The sequence below is a fragment of the Mustela lutreola genome, chromosome 9 (assembly GCF_030435805.1).
Source record: "Mustela lutreola isolate mMusLut2 chromosome 9, mMusLut2.pri, whole genome shotgun sequence".
Lineage (NCBI taxonomy): Eukaryota > Metazoa > Chordata > Mammalia > Carnivora > Mustelidae > Mustela > Mustela lutreola.
The window spans coordinates 85,212,157-85,229,857 of NC_081298.1; the positions used below are offsets into that span (position 1 = coordinate 85,212,157).

The 17,701-nt window shown below is 38.9% G+C and overlaps 1 protein-coding gene across 1 annotated transcript; it reads right to left on the bottom strand.

Annotated features, from left to right (window-relative positions):
• Nucleotides 1–1,659: 1,659 nt before the first annotated feature.
• On the bottom strand, nucleotides 1,660–17,338 carry CCT4 (chaperonin containing TCP1 subunit 4). The gene is made up of 14 exons (XM_059187777.1): nucleotides 17,058–17,338; nucleotides 14,445–14,497; nucleotides 12,645–12,734; nucleotides 11,446–11,554; nucleotides 10,702–10,844; nucleotides 9,501–9,622; nucleotides 8,942–9,074; nucleotides 6,833–6,972; nucleotides 5,298–5,394; nucleotides 5,110–5,220; nucleotides 4,880–5,010; nucleotides 4,517–4,751; nucleotides 2,219–2,332; nucleotides 1,660–1,966 (listed from the first exon to the last, which is right to left on the bottom strand). The coding sequence occupies exons 1-14, from the start codon at nucleotides 17,182–17,184 to the stop codon at nucleotides 1,952–1,954; spliced, it is 1,620 nt and encodes a 539-aa protein (XP_059043760.1). The 5' UTR covers nucleotides 17,185–17,338; the 3' UTR covers nucleotides 1,660–1,951.
• Nucleotides 17,339–17,701: the final 363 nt, after the last annotated feature.

The following is a 17,701-nucleotide window of genomic DNA, read 5'->3' on the forward strand; positions in this document are numbered from 1 at the left end:
CGAAGGAGTTTGCTAGTTATCGCACTCGGTTTTTTTCTTTGTTTGACCAGTAAAAGCCCAGAGTTGGGTGGAGCCGGGCCCATCCACCAGCGAGTGACATAGTGTATGAACCGGGTTGTTTGTGGTTGGGTCCATCAACTTCACAGTGATGGGGCTGAAGGTGCAAGCGCCTGACAGTAACCTCAGACACGCCCATCAACAGCTTCCTACTGAGGATTTGGGCGTTTCAAATGGCGCCTTCCCTCTACACCATGTGTATGTGCTGCAGTCTCAGCCACCTGCTAAGTCTACAACCTCGGGCTGAGGCTGCCGACAACCTCTCCTCCCTATCCTTCGGCCTCCTCTGCCCCCTAGCCCTGCAGCCAGCCATCGCCACCCTACCTAAAGTTAAGGTATGCAGTGTGCATTTCCTAGAACCAATCTGTGAGGTCTGAGCCCTTTTTCTTTTTAAATCTTTTTTTAACCAAGCTTTATGCCCATCATGGAGACTGAACTCAGAGGACTGAGATCTAGTCATATGCTGTTCTGACTGAGCCAGCCAAGCACCCATGAGCCCTTCTTACCAAGCCTTTCTTGGTCACGGGGCTGGAGTGTGAGAACCTGCAAGATCCATTTCCCCACCTCCTTCAGGCTGTTCTTTCTTTTGGCTGAGACTTGCTTTGCCTACTGGAACAAATACTGGCTTGATTCCGAGCAGAAGCCAGAACCAGAAGTTCATGAGGTATGGGTGCCTTAAGTGACCAGAGTAGGGGCTTGTAGTTATTCACATGCAGATGGTTCTGTGGCTACAGGTGGCCCTCTTGGGATTCGGTGTAAGCCTGACCCTAAAACAAGACAGGCCTACATGCTGAAGCACCACAAATTGAAGATTAGAAGGAATGAGTTTGAGGAAAGACACATCGTGTGTCTGTGTAGAAGAGCAGACAAGCTTTCATTCACTAACACCTAAATCCATGATAGCGCAGAATGATGCGAGAGAAACCATAGGACTTCGAGAAATGTAGTTAAGGGCGCAACACTCAGGTTATGATCCCATGGTCCTGTTTTAACACCTGATGTGGATGAGTGTAGCTTAACAGTGAATTGATGTACCAATCTATACACTTAATTACTGACATTATGGCATACATACTGCTCAGCTTCTCTCTCCCACTCCCCCTGCTTGTATTCCCTCTCTGTCAAATATTTTAAGTTGCAGGTGTCATTGCAAAGTAATGTGGTAGGAGGAGGGCTCCATCTCACAACCCTGAGATCATATTAGCCAGTCAGACTGAACCAACTGAACCATTTCTGTTTTATATACTTTCCAACTGTATCATTAGGTATCTGTACATATAGAGGATTGTTTTGTGCCCCAGTGGGGCAGAGATTTTGCATGTTTGTTTTTTTTCCTCGAGTGTTATTTATTCCTAACCCTTAATTTTTTATTAAGAAAAATTTCATAAAAGTTTAAAGAATAGCATGTATCACTCTGATATGCTATTTTAAAAGTTAACACTACAGGGGCACACTTAATGACTGAGCCACCCAGGCACCCCTATCTGTTCATTTATCAGGGAGATGAGCATATTGGGCCATTTAAAATTTCTCAATACTTCTGTTTAAAAACAAAAAAACAAAACCCACAAAACTTAAAGCACACAGAACTGAGACTTAAAGTCAACAGGCAAATATGAACTCATTTTTTTCTCTTCTTACATAGCTTTTTCAACAATATGAGAAGTAACTGAATGTTGGGAGGGAAGAGCCAATAAATTAATCTGCTTTTTGAAACAAAACATTTAATATTTTAATTAAGTTTTGTCAATACAATTTTAAGCAAGTGCCATTGGAAGACCAGGCCCAGGAATTCACAAACAATCTTCCAAACAGCAAGGAACACCAAGGTGATCTTCCACTCCAGAAGCAATTTAGGGACCACAGTGGTGCCAGTCGGCCAGTGTTCATCCAATTACCGAGTGTTTACCTGGTAAGAAAAAAACCCGAGTTCCACAACTTATAATAACAGAATTTTAATGATCAAAGAAATTTCATGCAATTACCAAACTGCCCATTACCAAATCCCATTTTCACAAGAAATGACTGTAAAAATATGAACTGTTGTTATCACCTTGATGACCAACAAAGTAACATGTACCACCCTGTTCCCCTCCCAAAACTCTTTAAAAAATATACCTTTTTGACCCTGTAGGGAAATTCATAATCTATTTATACTTACCACATCATCAATTTTCAGAATGCTCCGGACAGTTTCAGTTGCTAGAGTCAGTGCACTGACTGAAACCAACAAAGGCTGGACAACCAGTTCCTCCAAAATGTTGGAAATACCACCCTGCCAAATAGCACAAATTGCTTTTAGTGTCTGTGATTACATACCTCACCAATTACACTGCTACCAGTATGACACAAGGCCTTTCGAACCTAGTTTTCCCTTGTTCTAGTCAAAAGTAAAATACTCTATTTAAGCTCTTCTCTATACTGAATGTTCTATTTAACGAAAATTTGGAAAAACTGAATTTTTAGTTTTGGGGGAATTCTGGATTCCCCCAATCCTAGACCCCAAACAACTCCATTTATCTTGAGGGAAAAAAAAAAAAATTTATTTAACAGAGAGATAGCAAGAGAGGGAACAAAAGCAGGGGGGAGTTGGAGAGGGAGAAGCAGGCTCCTCGCTGAGCAGGACCCTGGGATCATGACCTGAGCCGAAGGCAGACGTCCAATGACATCCAGGTGCCCCAACAACTCCTAACTATTTTTAACTTAAAAATACCCAGGCAAAATTAGGTAATTATACCCATTAAAAATTCCAAGATCTTTAATGCTCAAATAATTCCTGAACCCTAATTCTGAATATGGCCAAGGCTGGTCTGCCCTGCCTTTACATCTCCCTCAAATCCCACTTTTAAATTGTTACTGCAACTATTCTCAGTCTGCCTTCTCTCGGGATTGCTGCATTATGTGATGATGGCCGTAACAGGTAACCATGCCTCCAGTCTTCCCTCCGAAAAATACTTTATCATCTTAGTCTCTTGGTTAAAAAAAAATTAGTAGTTCCCAACTACTGGAATAAAAGCAAAATAAAACTCCTCCACAACTGCCCCAATACTCAAAAGGCCTTCTCATTCTAGCTCTTATGGGAGCTTTTCCAACCTTAAAGTCCACTATATGACCAGCATATAACCCTCTAGACAAAACAAGTAATTTCTTGGTTCCTTTCACCTATAAAACATTTGTTTCCCCATCTGAAATTTCCTCCTCTCCTACCAAAGTTGCACCTTCATAAAGCTTTCCCTAACCAGGCAATGCCCTTCTCCTTTGGAGTTTGGTATTATTTAAAATAAATCAATAAATAAATCTATTTATCCTTGGATTGTCATTTTCCATTACATATTATTTGTCTCTTCAATAGAGATATTAATAAAGCACTAATACAAAAGGGAAGATTATTACTGTTGTGTTTATGCCACACAACTATACTAGGCTACTGGTCACAAAAGCAGCAACAATTAATATTTATGTAATGTTTACTCTATCCTAGGCAAGTGAGTAAGAGCCTCCTAGCTGGTAATGCATTTATTTATTTATTTATTTATTTTAAAGATTTTATTTATTTATTTGACAGACAGATCACAAGTAGGCAGAGAGAAAGGAAGGGAAGGAGGCTCCTTACTGAGCAGAGAGCCCGATTCGGGGCTTGATCCCAGCACCCTGGGATCATGACCAGAGCCCAAGGCAGAGGCTTTAACCCACTGAGCCACCCAGGCGCCCCCTGGTAAATACATTTAATCCTCACAACAGAACTTTGAGGGAACTATTAATTGTCCCCGTTTTTACAACTAAGGAAACTGAAGCACAGACTAAGTAACTCACTAAGAGTTACACAATCAATAAGTAGCAGAGTAATGAACAAATACTACTTTACACTGAAAACATCCTCTTCATTCTTATTCACTGGCATAAATTAGTTGACCTGCAGTTCTTATACTTGGATCTTAGATTACTTTTTTTTTTTTTAAAAAGTAATCTCTGCACATAATGCAGGGCTTTGAATTCAAGAGTCATATGCTTTTCCAATTGCGCCAGCCAGGTGCCCCTAAACCCAAGATTACTTTTTTCAAAAGAAGATTTATTTACCTGAGAGTGAGTAAGCATGGTGGGCAGGGGCAGAGGGAGAGGGAATCTTGAGCAACCACCCCACTGAGCAGGGAGTCTGACCCCACAACTCTGAGACCATGCCTTGAGTCCAAATCAAGGGTCAGACATTTAATTGACTGAGCCACCCAGCTCCCCCAAAAGATTACTTTCAATTAAAAAGCTTTTGATCCAGGCAACCCTCTCGGGTCCTCTCTCTGTGAGCTCTGTACTCTATCTTTCAATAAACTTTACAACTGCTCAATAAATCTTGCTTTGCTGTCCACCAAAAAAACCCAAACAAACAAGTTTTTCAATAGACAATTATGAAGTTGTTAACATTTTAATCAATATTTTCTGTAATAATTAAAGACAAAATTATTACCTTTCGGACATTAATGCCGGTAGTTTTTTCTCCTTGGGCATGCCGGTTTCTCAGTTCTGTTACTGTAGAAATGGGATTCAGGCCAGCATTTTCAGCTAGTGTAGATGGAATGACTTCCATAGCATCTGCAAAAGCACGAACGCAGTAGGATTCCATGCCACTCAATGTTCGTGAATATTCAGTTAACCGTAGGGCCAATTCTATCTCCGGAGCACCACCGCCTGCAATAAGAGCTCTGAAATTCACAAATACATTTTTAGCTTTTTTTATCCAACAAAAAGCTATTTTTAATAACTTACTATTTATACCTTAAAAATAGTCAAAATAGAAATGTTAACATTCAAAATGTTAGCGATGTATTACCTCTTCTTCACTAAACAACGAATAACACACAGGGCATCATGAATGGAGCGCTCAGCTTCTTCAATCACCAATTTGTTAGATCCACGGACAACAATTGTAACTGTTTTTCCAGGGCTTGTACAGCCTGTAATCTATAGTAAATACACTCCAAGTTAGGTACAGAAATAAGGGTTAAAACAAACAAAAACAAATCCAGGTAAATAAAACCTATATTATAATAATACTGTTACCTTGAGTAGTTTGCCAGAACCATTTAAATTGACCTCCTCAGCTAACTCAGCTGATCCCAACATGTCGGCAGTAAATTGGTCAATATGAGCAACTGGCTTGGTTCCAATTGTCTGGGAAAAATATCAAACCCACAAATTAAGACATTTGATTACCAGATATTTTCACACAGAAGCTACAAATATTTTACCTTACAAATGAATTCGATGTCTTCTCTTTCAATATCCTTAACCACCATAATCTTCATTTTGTTCAGGAAATGTAATGCAAGATCACTAAGAGCATCTCTAAAACACAAAACCAGTGATTAGGCCAATGCTAGATTTAAAAAATATACTGTTAAACTGTGTTTTAAGCTATTCATCATTACTGTTTAAATGATTAATAACTCAATTAGTATAGGAAGACGCTTTAAATTTAGTTGACCAAGTTTATGAGCTCAAAACTCTTTGAAGATTTCCAATGGATCATATTAAAATGTACCCCAGGCAACACTATTTGTAAAGAATACAATAAAAGGTAATTACTGTCATAGTTTTTAATACTAAATGAATGTATCTTTGATAATTGAAACTTTATTGATATTTGATGAATTTAGACGTATGATTAATTTAAGACTCCATAAATTTACGCTTTCTCACAAATTACCTGAACAAAGCTCCTGACAACCCTGTGACACTGGAAGGGTGGATATTCTGATCCCTTTTCTACAGATAAGTTAACTAAAATTTTGAGAAGTTTACTTAAGGTCATCACCTATGATAGGACTTGGTAGGAGAACCAGGTAATCAAACTCTTCATCAAGGTTTCTATATAAAATATTCATCCCTAGTATTTCCTGGCATAACATATGTTAATAGAGTACAAGGGACTACATCTACTTATTAGAATAAAATACTGAAGGAAATAAAAGGGATCAGTTCAAACTTTGGAAAATTCCTTTGTTCCATGAGCTATCTCTTGCAATCTCCTCAAAAGAACTTCTAAATTTCAAGGCAAGCAATTCCATGGACCTTTAAATAAATGCCTCTTTTAGCTAGCTAAGCAATTCTAAACCAAATGTATCAAAAACAAAGCATTCCATTTGCTCGATATTTAGGATCTTGGTCTAGAAAGAACATACAGGTGACCCTGGAACAATGAGAATTAGAGGCACCAACTCCCCCTCTCCAGTAAAAAATATGCACGTAACTCCTGACTTCCCCAAAACTTGACTACTAATACCCTGCTAACCAAAGCCTTATAGAAAACCTAGCTAGCCAATATGCTGTATTCTTACAATAAAGCTAGAGAAAAGAAAATGTTAAGAAAACCGTAAGGAGGAGTGGCTAGCTGGCTTAGTTGGAATATGCAGCTCTTAATCTAAGGGTCATGAGTTCCAAGCCCCATGCTGGGTGCAGAGATTACTTAAAGAGAACTTAAAAACCACAAGGAAAATACATTTACAGTACTGTTAAAAAAAAAAAAATCCACATGTAAGTGGACCCACATAGTTCAAACCTGAGTTGCTCAAGGGTCAACTATATAACCCACACAGTTAAATCATCACAGTGCAAAGAGAACCCACTTTAGAGGATTTATCACAATGCAATGTCCCAAAATGCAGATTCATTCTAGATTTCTAGTGATCTACCCACTCCAAATGTTTCTTAAAAAACTGCTTAAAAAAAATTTGCTAAAATAAACTTGTCATTCAAAGCTCAACAAAATAAATAGCTTCCACACCTCAGAATAGACTTCTGTATGAGAAGGACATTACATCCTGTTTTTTTAATTTGCTTCACTAAATTGAGAATATAGGCTCTCTCCTCCCGCAGCACTCGGTCCATCTGGACATAGTCAGAAACTACTATTTGATTATCCATCTGTTGAGAAAAAAGAACATCGCATTAATAAATTGTGCTCTAAGAGTTTTTTTTTTTTTAAAGATTTTATTTATTTATTTGTCAGAGAGAGAGCGAGCACAGGCAGACAGAGTGTAAGGCAGAGTCAGAGGGAGAAGCAGGCTCCCTGCAGAGCAAGGAGCCCGATGTGGGACTCGATCCCAGGACGCTGGGATCATGACCTGAGCCGAAGGCAGCTGCTTAACCAACTGAGCCACCCAGGCGTCCCTGCTCTAAGAGTTTTGTGGGGGTTTTTTTTTTTGGTGTTTAAAAAAGTTTTTAAGTGAAAAGGACAGCTTTTTTTTTTTTTTTTTTTTTTTTTTTTTTTTTTTTTAAAGATTTTATTTATTTGTCAGAGAGAGAGAGAGAGAGAGAGAGAGAGAGCACAGGCAGACAGAATGGCAGGCAGAGGCAGAGGGAGAAGCAGGCTCCCTGCCGAGCAAGGAGCCCGATGTGGGACTTGATCCCAGGACGCTGGGATCATGACCTGAGCCAAAGGCAGCTGCTTAGCCAACTGAGCCACCCAGGCGTCCCAAAAGGACAGATTTTTTCTTTTTTCTAGAAAGGCTTTTTTGTTTTGTTTTAAGATTTTATTTATTTATTTGACAGACAGAGATCACAACTAGGCAGAGAGGCAGGCAGAGAGGAGTAAGCAGGCTTCCCACTGAGCAGAGAGCCCGACGCAGGGCTCGATCCCAGGACCCCGAGATCATGACTTGAGCCAAAGGCAGAGGCTTAACACACTGAGCCACCCAGGCGCCCCTCAAAAGGACAGATTTTTAATGAAAATACTAGGTATCATAATAAATTCAACCAAAACCAAGCCTAACAATAAATTACAGGCATACATAGAAAAGGTCTAGGAAAATGAATATATATACCAACGGTAACTCAGGTCTTTAACTTTCATCTATACACCTTGTTGTATTATTTATATTTTTTTGCAAGTACACTTTGGTAATTTTAAAATGGTTATCCTTGTTCCTGAATATGTCAATTTTTTTCATAGAAAGATATGCATTACTGAAATTTCAGTTGTATCCTTTTAACTCTATGGCTTGTTAGAAAAACTGGTATGCTAAAAGGTGGTATGAGGGACAAATCTTATTAATTAAGTGTGTATAAAACAACATTAATTTTTCTATGGGTTTAATGTTTGGGAAACACATGACTCAACAGGAAACCCATATGCCAATACAATGTAAAACAAGAGCAAATCTGAGTGAAATGACAAGATCAACCACTCCCTTTTGGAAAAAGCACTTACGATCAAAAGATAAGAAAATATCTGCACTTACGATCAAAAGATAAGAAAATATCTTTTTTTTTTTTTTAAAGATTTTATTTATTTATTTGACAGACAGAGATCACAGGCAGGCAGAGAGAGAGAGAGAGAGAGAGGGAAGCAGGTTTCCCGCGGAGCAGAGAGTCCGATGCGGGGCTCGATCCCAGGACCCTGAGATCATGACCTGAGCCGAAGGCAGCAGCCCAAACCACTGAGCAACCCAGGCGCCCCAAGAAAAGAAAATACCTTAAAAAATATTTCTTTAGAGTATAAATAGTAAGCTGGTTTCAACTTTCATTTGTGTAAATATAGGACAAAAGATCTGTCTGCTGCTACAGGATGGATGGTGTTTCTCAGAAACCTACAAAGAAACTGGAAATTCCACTTACTCTGTAACTTTTAAATAACCTAATTTTATTATTTCATACATAGTGCCCCTACTGTTCCTTGCCTTCATCTATGAGTCAACGCTCAATTTCAATGACAGCCTGATCTGTCATGTCTGGCATCTAATAATTTCCCCTTTTGTCTCAAATCTATTAATTCTTTCAGAATTTATGATCTTTACCATAGTATCACTATACTGTATTTTTAGAATATTGAACAAAGATCCAAACTATTAGAAAGTTACATACATAGGGAACTAATTTCATTTGCTTTACTTACATCTGTTTTGGGAGCAGATAAACAAAATTGAATAAGTCCAATCTTAGCCTTTTCAACTCTGGTTATGCCAGAATTTGCCACCTTTTGAGTAAGTACCAGCCCTTCCACCAGCTCACAGTCATCAATTGTGCCACTAAGGAAAAAGGAAACAAAGAGGACACAGTTAACAAAGGGTGGAAATCTGTGAGTTTAATAGGTTGCTAACAGATTAAAAATCTTAAGTCCAATAAAATACAAGTCGGTCTCACATTTATTACTGCCCCAATTTCTAAAATTCTTTGATCACACTAATAACTTGCCATCATAACAGAATATAAACAAATTCTCGAGATTCCCACATTAATAAAAGTTCTTAATTTTTAAAAATAATTTATTTGTCAGAGACAGAGAGAGCACACAAGCAGGGGGAATGGCAGGCAGAGGGAGAAGCAGGAGCCTGATGCAGGACCTGATCCCAGTACCCTGGGATCATGACCTGAGCTGAAGGTAGAGGCTTAATTGATTAAGCCACCCAGGTGTCCCTTTAATTTTTACTAAAATCGTAATTAGAAATGCTTACCCAAGTTTCTTAACAATTTTAATGTCTCTAAGATCTACACTAGTAGCTGTGGCTGGATCAATCACTTTCATCACTGCATTTACACTCATTGGAGAAAGCAGACTTGAATACTGAGAGACAACCTAGAATTTAAAAAATTAAATACAGTCACTTTCACACACACACACAAAATCCTGGTTCCAATAACTAAGATCTTCAAGAAGAAATCTTAACCACTTTTTTGGGGTGACAGGGAGAATGGGAACATGACACAACATTCCAAACTGTCTTCTCCACTCAGCTGTACATCACAAAATATGTAGGGCACAAAATATGTAGATTTCTTTTCCTACTTTATTAACCTATTAGATGGGACTGTCTAGATTAGTAGCTCTAGAAAATCCAAAAATCAAATTATATGTAGATGTTTTTTACCTAAAATCAATCTGTGAGCAAATGCTCTATATGTGCACACATAATACTGAGGGACTAATAAAAATAACTTCTGGCTAACGCTTTACTAAGAACTTACTGTATGGGAGACAATGGTCTTAGCCCTTTATGTTTATATACCCGATCAATCTTCAGATGAAGAAATTCAGAGTCACACAGCTTAGTCAAGTGATGAGCCCAGCAATAAACCAAGCAGTCTAGACTCTGTGACCCTGCTATTCTGTCCATATTAGGTCTGAGGACATTCAACAGTTATCATGTATGTCACTAACACTATCCAGCTCACTGAAAGATGAATGTATCAAAATAATGCTGATGGAAAAAAAAATGCGGGTGGGGGACACAGGACATGACAGAAGACAAGAACATTAAGTTTGCAGGAAATTAAAAAAAAAAAAAAAAAATCAATGCTTTACACTTGAAAACTAAAACAGCAGCACTGGTTATAAGTTAAGAGGGACCACGGATGGGCAAACCTGTCCTGGGTTCCAATCTCCACTTATCCCTTACTAATAAGTCTTGGGATTAGTTACTTAACTTCACTAGATCTATTTTCCTGTCTATAACATGGACGTACAGTTTATCTGACAGCCCTGAAGGAAGAGATTTGACATTAACTAATTCAGTTGTACAAATAACCTCAATTACCCAGACCCTCCAGACCTTACGTTTATGGACTGCAGAGCATCAAAAATCACAACCTAAGAGTTACAATTCTTAACAAGCTTTAAAAAGTAATTTTAAAATGATCCCTTAGTACTGGTCTCACCTTTGAGTTCAGGGACGTGGTAGCACTATTTAATAAGGTTTCTCTGTCACTCAGTTCCACAGGTCGAGACATGTCAGTCAAGATTTCTATACCCTTTTCCAAAGCCTTCTGGAATGACTCAGAAATGATCGTTGGATGAATCCCTGTCATTTGTTAAAATTTAGTTATTACAACACATAAACTACATATGACACCCCTTAAGATTTTTTATTTATTATAATTTCAGAGTAGTCATAATTTTTAAAATGATCTCTATTAACTTAGGCTTCAGTTATAAATAAAACAGTCTGAACAACCTTAACTGCTATTATGGCAAATAACTTATTTCCATTAATCTGGCAGTCAATTCTGCACTCATGCGATATTTACCTTTCAAAACCACAAATCTATGTTATAAATAGAGTAAGTGACTGGAGAGTCTCCACTATGATTAAGCAGTATTTACCAGAAGAAACTATACTACCTTTCCCAAATCTTCATTCTCATCTAGAATCTAAGATCAGTACCGCCACCACACCTTATTTTAGAAAAGCAAAAATTTTATCAAGTTCCATTCAAAATGAAGGCTGGTTGAGGGGAAAAAAAAATGAAAAGAAACAATGTTCTTATTCATATAATAAACACAGCAAAATTTAACCTAAAAATTCCTAACAAAATTAGTTATTCCAAATCAAATACCAAATCTATTACTCAGTAACTTTTGGCCTTTGTTTAGTAATAAAACATGTCCTATGTCCCACCTACCTTTTTGAAGAAGCTTGGTACAGGAATCTAAGAGAGAGCCAGCAATGATGACTACTGATGTGGTACCATCTCCTGCTTCTATATCTTGTGCCTTAGACAGCTCCACCAGCTAAGTAAACAGAACATGCTAAGTTGCTCAGTGAGAAAGGTAAGGACCCAATAATATCTAAGTGAAATATAAATGAATAGCCTTCATATCAGTGTCAAAAACAATGAGATTATTATCAACACTGTAAAACTCAATATAATTTTTTTTCAAAATTATTTATTTATTTGACTGATAGAGATCCACAAGCAGGCAGAGAGAGAAAGGAGGAAGCAGGCTCCCTGCTGAGCAGAGAGCCCGATGCAGGGCTCGATTCCAGGACCCTGGGATCATGACGAGAGCCGAAGGCGCCACCCAGGTGCCCCTCAATAAAATTCTTGACTTCTTGGATTTCATTTTATTTTTAAGTTTCATTTTAAAATGATTGATATATTTGTGACTTGCAAAATTTTGCTCATATACTCTCTATAAGAATCTGTTATGATTTTTTGGTTTGATCTATGGTTATACATTTTTTTTATCCCCAGCTATTAAAAGTTCCTGTCATAAAATGTAAATGATGTTGCACCAAAGGTACCCTGTAGACTTGGAAACTAAAGAACGGGATTATGGAAGACACACGTGTCAGTTTGGAGTCCTTTGGTAGTTTATCTGAATTGACCCCGGATAAGCCTAATCTGATTCATCTTAAAAGTCACCTTTATGTAATCAAACATAACTTTTTGACAGGAATTTCTTTTTGCAGATATGGTGACTTCTCACTTATACTGAAATCATCATCACACTTAAGCTGGATTGGTAACTGTTTAATAAACCTCAGTATTTTAGACACTTGATTTTGTGCACAATTAAGATTACACTGCTCTCTTCCAACCAACACCCACTGAACTATTAAAGACATTTCATGTTTTTATCTTCTTCTTCCTCTACTATTCAGTACATTCCTATGGACAAGAAGACTCATGTTTTATTACAACCTTGCACTGAAGAGCACAATGTTAGGCACACAATGTATCCTAAAAACATGCCTGTTTTAACACAAAAAAGAATTCAGTGTTTATACAATGTGATCAAATAAAACAAAATTAATTGTTTACAAATATCAAGCAATACATTAAAAAAAAAAGGCAACCTCATCTAAAATTATACTTACCATTCTGGCTGCTGGATGTAACACTTGCATTTGTTTCAGAATGGTGGCTCCATCATTTGTAATGGTCACATCGCCTTTTCCATCTTGAATCTGTCAAGTTTTGTTTTTTTAAAAAAGCTGTATTTCAAAAATTATTCTTTACCCAGCACAATGACACCCTAAAAGCTCTATTAATTTTAAAGTTTCTTGGTAGATAAGTTAATTTATGTTTGCCTGGTTTACAACTGTGCTTAATTTCAAATTCTCTTACATTACTAGAGTGATTTAAGAAATATGCAGCAACAGTCTAACTTTACAAATGGAAACACCTGGCTTTACCCCAGCTATTTTTTTCATTTGTTTGAAAGTGAAGGAAATCTAGACACACAAAACACAAAGCAGAACTACTACAAAGAATTACTAACATTATTGGGTTCATATCCATCATTAAGAAATGGTACCATGGAACCTTCCTATACTGTTGATGGGAATGCAAGCTGGTGCAGCCACTCTGGAAAACAGCATGGAGGTTCCTCAAAAAGTTGAAAATAGAGCTACCCTATGACCCAGCAATTGTGCTACTGGATATTTAACCTAAAGATACAAATGTAGTGACCTGAAGGGGCATGTGCACCCGAATGTTTATAGCAGCAATGTCCATAATAGTCAAACTATGGAAAGAACCTAGATGTCCATCAACAGATGAATGAATAAAGATGATGTGTGTGTATATACATACAATGGAATATTATGCAGCCATCAAAAGAAATGAAATCTTGCCATTTGCAAAGACATGACAGAACTAGAGGGTATTATGCTGAGTGAAATAAGTCAATCAGAGAAAAGACAATTATCATATGATCTCTCTGATATGAGAAATTTGGGAGGCAGGGCAGAGGGCTGTGGGGGGTAGAGAAGGAAAAAACAAAACGAGATGAGATCGGGAAGGACACAAACCATAACAGACTCTTAATCTCACAGAGCAAACTGACGGTTGCTGAGGGGTGGGGGAGTAGGGAAGGGGTGTTTGGGTTATGGACATTGGGGAGGGTGTGTGCTATTGTGAGTGCTGTGAAATGTGTAGGCCTGATGATTCACAGACCTATACCCCTGGGGCAAATAATACAATTTATGTTAATAAAAATAATTAAAAAAAAAAAAAAAAGAAAGAAAGAAATAACACCATAAATTTTCAAAAAGCACCACAACACAGTAAATACAATTCTTATATTCAAAAAAGTAACTTATGTCTTAGTATTTTCAACAAAGGATAAACAGGCTCACTAGCAGGGACAGATTTTAAAACATCCACACAGAATAATACCATCTGTGTATCATCCAGATAATCCTTCATATGGTTTCTCTCTCATTTTGGATGTTAATTAGCACTGAATTTGAGGGTATATTTCTCAAAACTGGATGGTCTGGAATGCACTGCAATGTTTTATGCTGCCTGTCGGTCACACCAGAACAACTGAAATTCCACAGAACCATGCAGGGCCACAGTTACAGCAATAAGGAACGTTGAACTCAGCCTTACTCTACTTCTCATGTAACAACACAACCGATAACAACTTTTGTGTATCTACTTTCACTGTATAAAGATCATTAAAAATATATGAATTATACTTAAGTTCTGCTCACCCCAAAGCAATCTATTAGTCTTCTAAACTCTCAAAGTACTCTTCTAGCACTTTTTGCTCTTTAGGCAGCATATCTTAACCCACTATTGAGAATCTGCAGTGTAGACAGCAGCACCCAATATGTAATGAATAATCTGTTTGTTTGTTTGTTTTTTTTTTTTTTTTTTTTTTTTTTTACCATTTTGTCCATTCCTTTTGGTCCAAGGCTTGTTCTAATAGCATCAGCAACAGCTGTAAACAGAGGGAAGAAATCAGAACCTCTTTAAAAAAAGCAACGTATTTCTCCTCTCAAATGATCATCTGTCCTTATTAGGATATGGTGTGCAACCATTTACTCTATTAAAGAAAACTTACTGTCTAATAATAATCTACTGGAAACCCAGTAATTTATTCCTTTAACTGTACGACACTCACCTTTTGTTGTTAAAGTCACTGTACATTATACTTGTGCCCTGCCTATGGTAGAATAAAATTTGAGGATTTACCTAACCTTCCTCTAAGTATCAAAATAAGCACAATGTAATTATGAACTCAAAATGGAGACTGCATTTTTTCTCCATTCCTTAAGAGAACACAAGCAACAGGAGAGGCAAGACTTCCTACTATATAATTCTCCTTATTTGTCTATTCTGTCTTCTCTAAATACAGAGTGTAATTTTTGAAGGCTAAGACTTGTCCACCGATGTGAAGATGTTGCCCATCTTTACATACCCTGCCACCAAATAAACCCAAACAAAACCCCCAAATCTTAACCCAAACAAAAACCCTAGCTTTCAGTCATCATCAGTACATTATGAAACATCGATGGGTATATAGTTTACCATTCCAAAGTTACTTACTCTTACTAACTTCCCTAAGAATGTTTATTGGTCCACTGAAGGGAAACTGGAGTTGATGAACAGTCAATACAAATCCCCTTTTCTTTGAGAAGCCCAAGACTCCCCTTCCTCACATACCACCTCACCCCATATACACAGGGCTGAGATTGTGCCCTAATCATCCTATACTCCACAACCAGCATACTTCCTTTTACTGCATGAATAATACATAAAGACCTTAAGGACAAAAAAAATTTGCTATAATTAAAACTTATTTTCTATTTAATTGTCTCATAATTTTGGACTGCTATTCCTAATTATCCAGTCAATATTAGCCTCTCAGGAGATTTTAGTGGACCCCATGGCCATGATTCACCAATAGACCAATTCACTTTAAGAATGCCCTCACACTCATCTACATGAAGTTAGGAAAACACACCCTATCCAAAAAATAAAAGATTTCATCATTACATCTCCCAAAGCATCTGATTTTTAAGATACAGTATGGCACACAGCAAAGTCTGTTAAAAGGAACTCCTGAAGAGTACTAGAACTAGTATTACTTTTCTGTGTGTTTATGGTTTTTACATTATCAACCAATTTTCGGGGGGCATGCTTTTGAGATAACATCCAAATAAAAAACTGACTCCCTGAATTATCCTGAAAATGCACCTAAACTAAAGCAACTTTTCTCCATCAAGTTTGTTGGGTTTTGTCTGACTTGGAAAGACTAGTTGTGCCCCTCTGAGTTCTCATTTAAAAAGGTCAGGTTCTTTTCTTTCTTTTTTTTTTTAAGATTTTATTTATTTATTTGACAGAGATCACAAGTAGGCAGAGAGGCAGGCAGAGAGAGGAGGAAGCAGGCTCCCTGCTGAGCAGAACCCTGGGATCTTGCCACCAGCGGAAGGCAGAGGCTTTAACCCACTGAGCCAAAGGTCAGGTTCTAAACAATGAATTCTGTTACACTTAAAAGAAATTGGAAAAAAAAAAAAAAGGTCAGGTTCACAGATAATTCAGGTGGCCTCTGCTCACCAGGCCCTTCAAGATTTGGCCCCATCCTACCCTTCCAATCTTTACCTCTCAGGTCTTCTCGCACTTTAATCTCTAACTGTAATGAAAAACGCACTACATTTCAATACTCAATATACATCAGCTAAGATCTCTAAGTCTTCGTTCTCATTTTTCCAGGCTCTTCTGTCTCAACAACTACTCTTAATTCTCACAACTCCGGTGGGGTGGGGGAGGGGAGTGCGAACACTTTCTTCAATTTTATGGGTTGGCTAAAGGTCGAATGTCACAAAGCCACTCAGAAATGGTTAACAGAGAACTGTAACTCAGGTTTTCATTGCTATTATATACCATACAGTTATAGAAAACAAAAAAACACCAATAAATCGTCCATATTTCTAGACTTGCTTGCGTTTGGCTGGACATGCAGGGAGAACGTAAAGGCACAACCTGGCTTTCCACACGCTCCATCAGAACAGGTGAGTCTCCTCCACAGCCCAGTACAAAGGGCCCCGCCCCAACGTAAGCGCGGAGTTAACCAAATTCGTTTCATCAGTTTGGCCAGGAGCGTCTTTAAATATTTTTATAGGAACACTTGAAAACTAAAATATATCCTGCAAACAACATTCTACCACCAGTGGAACCCATACGCATTTAAACGACAGCGCTTATGTGTCAGATCCCAAGGGACGGCTGCTTGCGGTCCTCGACATCTTTCCCCTGAAGCGTGATTACCGACCGGGGATGAAAAATTACGAGCGTGTAAGACCAAAAGGGCCAGCCTCAAGATCTCCATACTTGGCCCTGGGAATTACCGGCAGAATACATAAGAGATCCCTCAACTGAGGGACTGAAAGGACTAGATTATCTCAAGTAACAGAAAAATGAGCTTTAGCAACCCAAGTTCAGGATGAGAGTATAAGCTCGACCCCGCACGGCCTCGGGTCGGACTGAGGAAGCGATACCTTTGGCCGCCGAGATGTTGCTGAAGCGGATTTGGGCCGGCTTGTCGCGGTCCTGATAGGCGCTTTTGCTGCGGCCGCCGGCAGTCCCGGCTGGCGCCCCGGTTCGGGGTGCCACGTTCTCCGGCATGGCAAACTTGGCTGGGTCTGCGTGGGCTCGCGAAGGACGGATGGACCCGGATTCCAGCCGGCCGTAGACTAACGGAACGCGCCCACTGCCTTCACGAAGCTTCCAGAAAGCAGCGCGGACGCCGGGAGGAGGAGGTGGAGAGGGGGCCTGCCACGCGGCGCGGCGCCGACGTGACGTAGCAGGCTGCCCGCCGCGCGCCGGTTGAGGCGGCTGTGGCTGCCAACTGGGAGTTTACTAGGAGCATTGGCCCCGGGCCCGGGGTGGAGGCTCGCTGAGGGAGGACGTTTGCGAGGCAGCCAGGAAAACCCATGATTTTAAAGGCGGGCGTTGGGCATCAACATCGCCCGCTGCCCTGGCCTGGGTCGTGAGGTCCCTTCCGTTAATTCAAACCCTACGCGTCTCAGAGGTGTTGTGGGCTCCCGGATTACATATGAATGGTCGGGGCTGAGCTGGTTTTTGCTGGGCGGCTTAGTCCTGTATTTTGTTCAGTTTTGTTCGTTTTGAAAGAGAGTTGGAA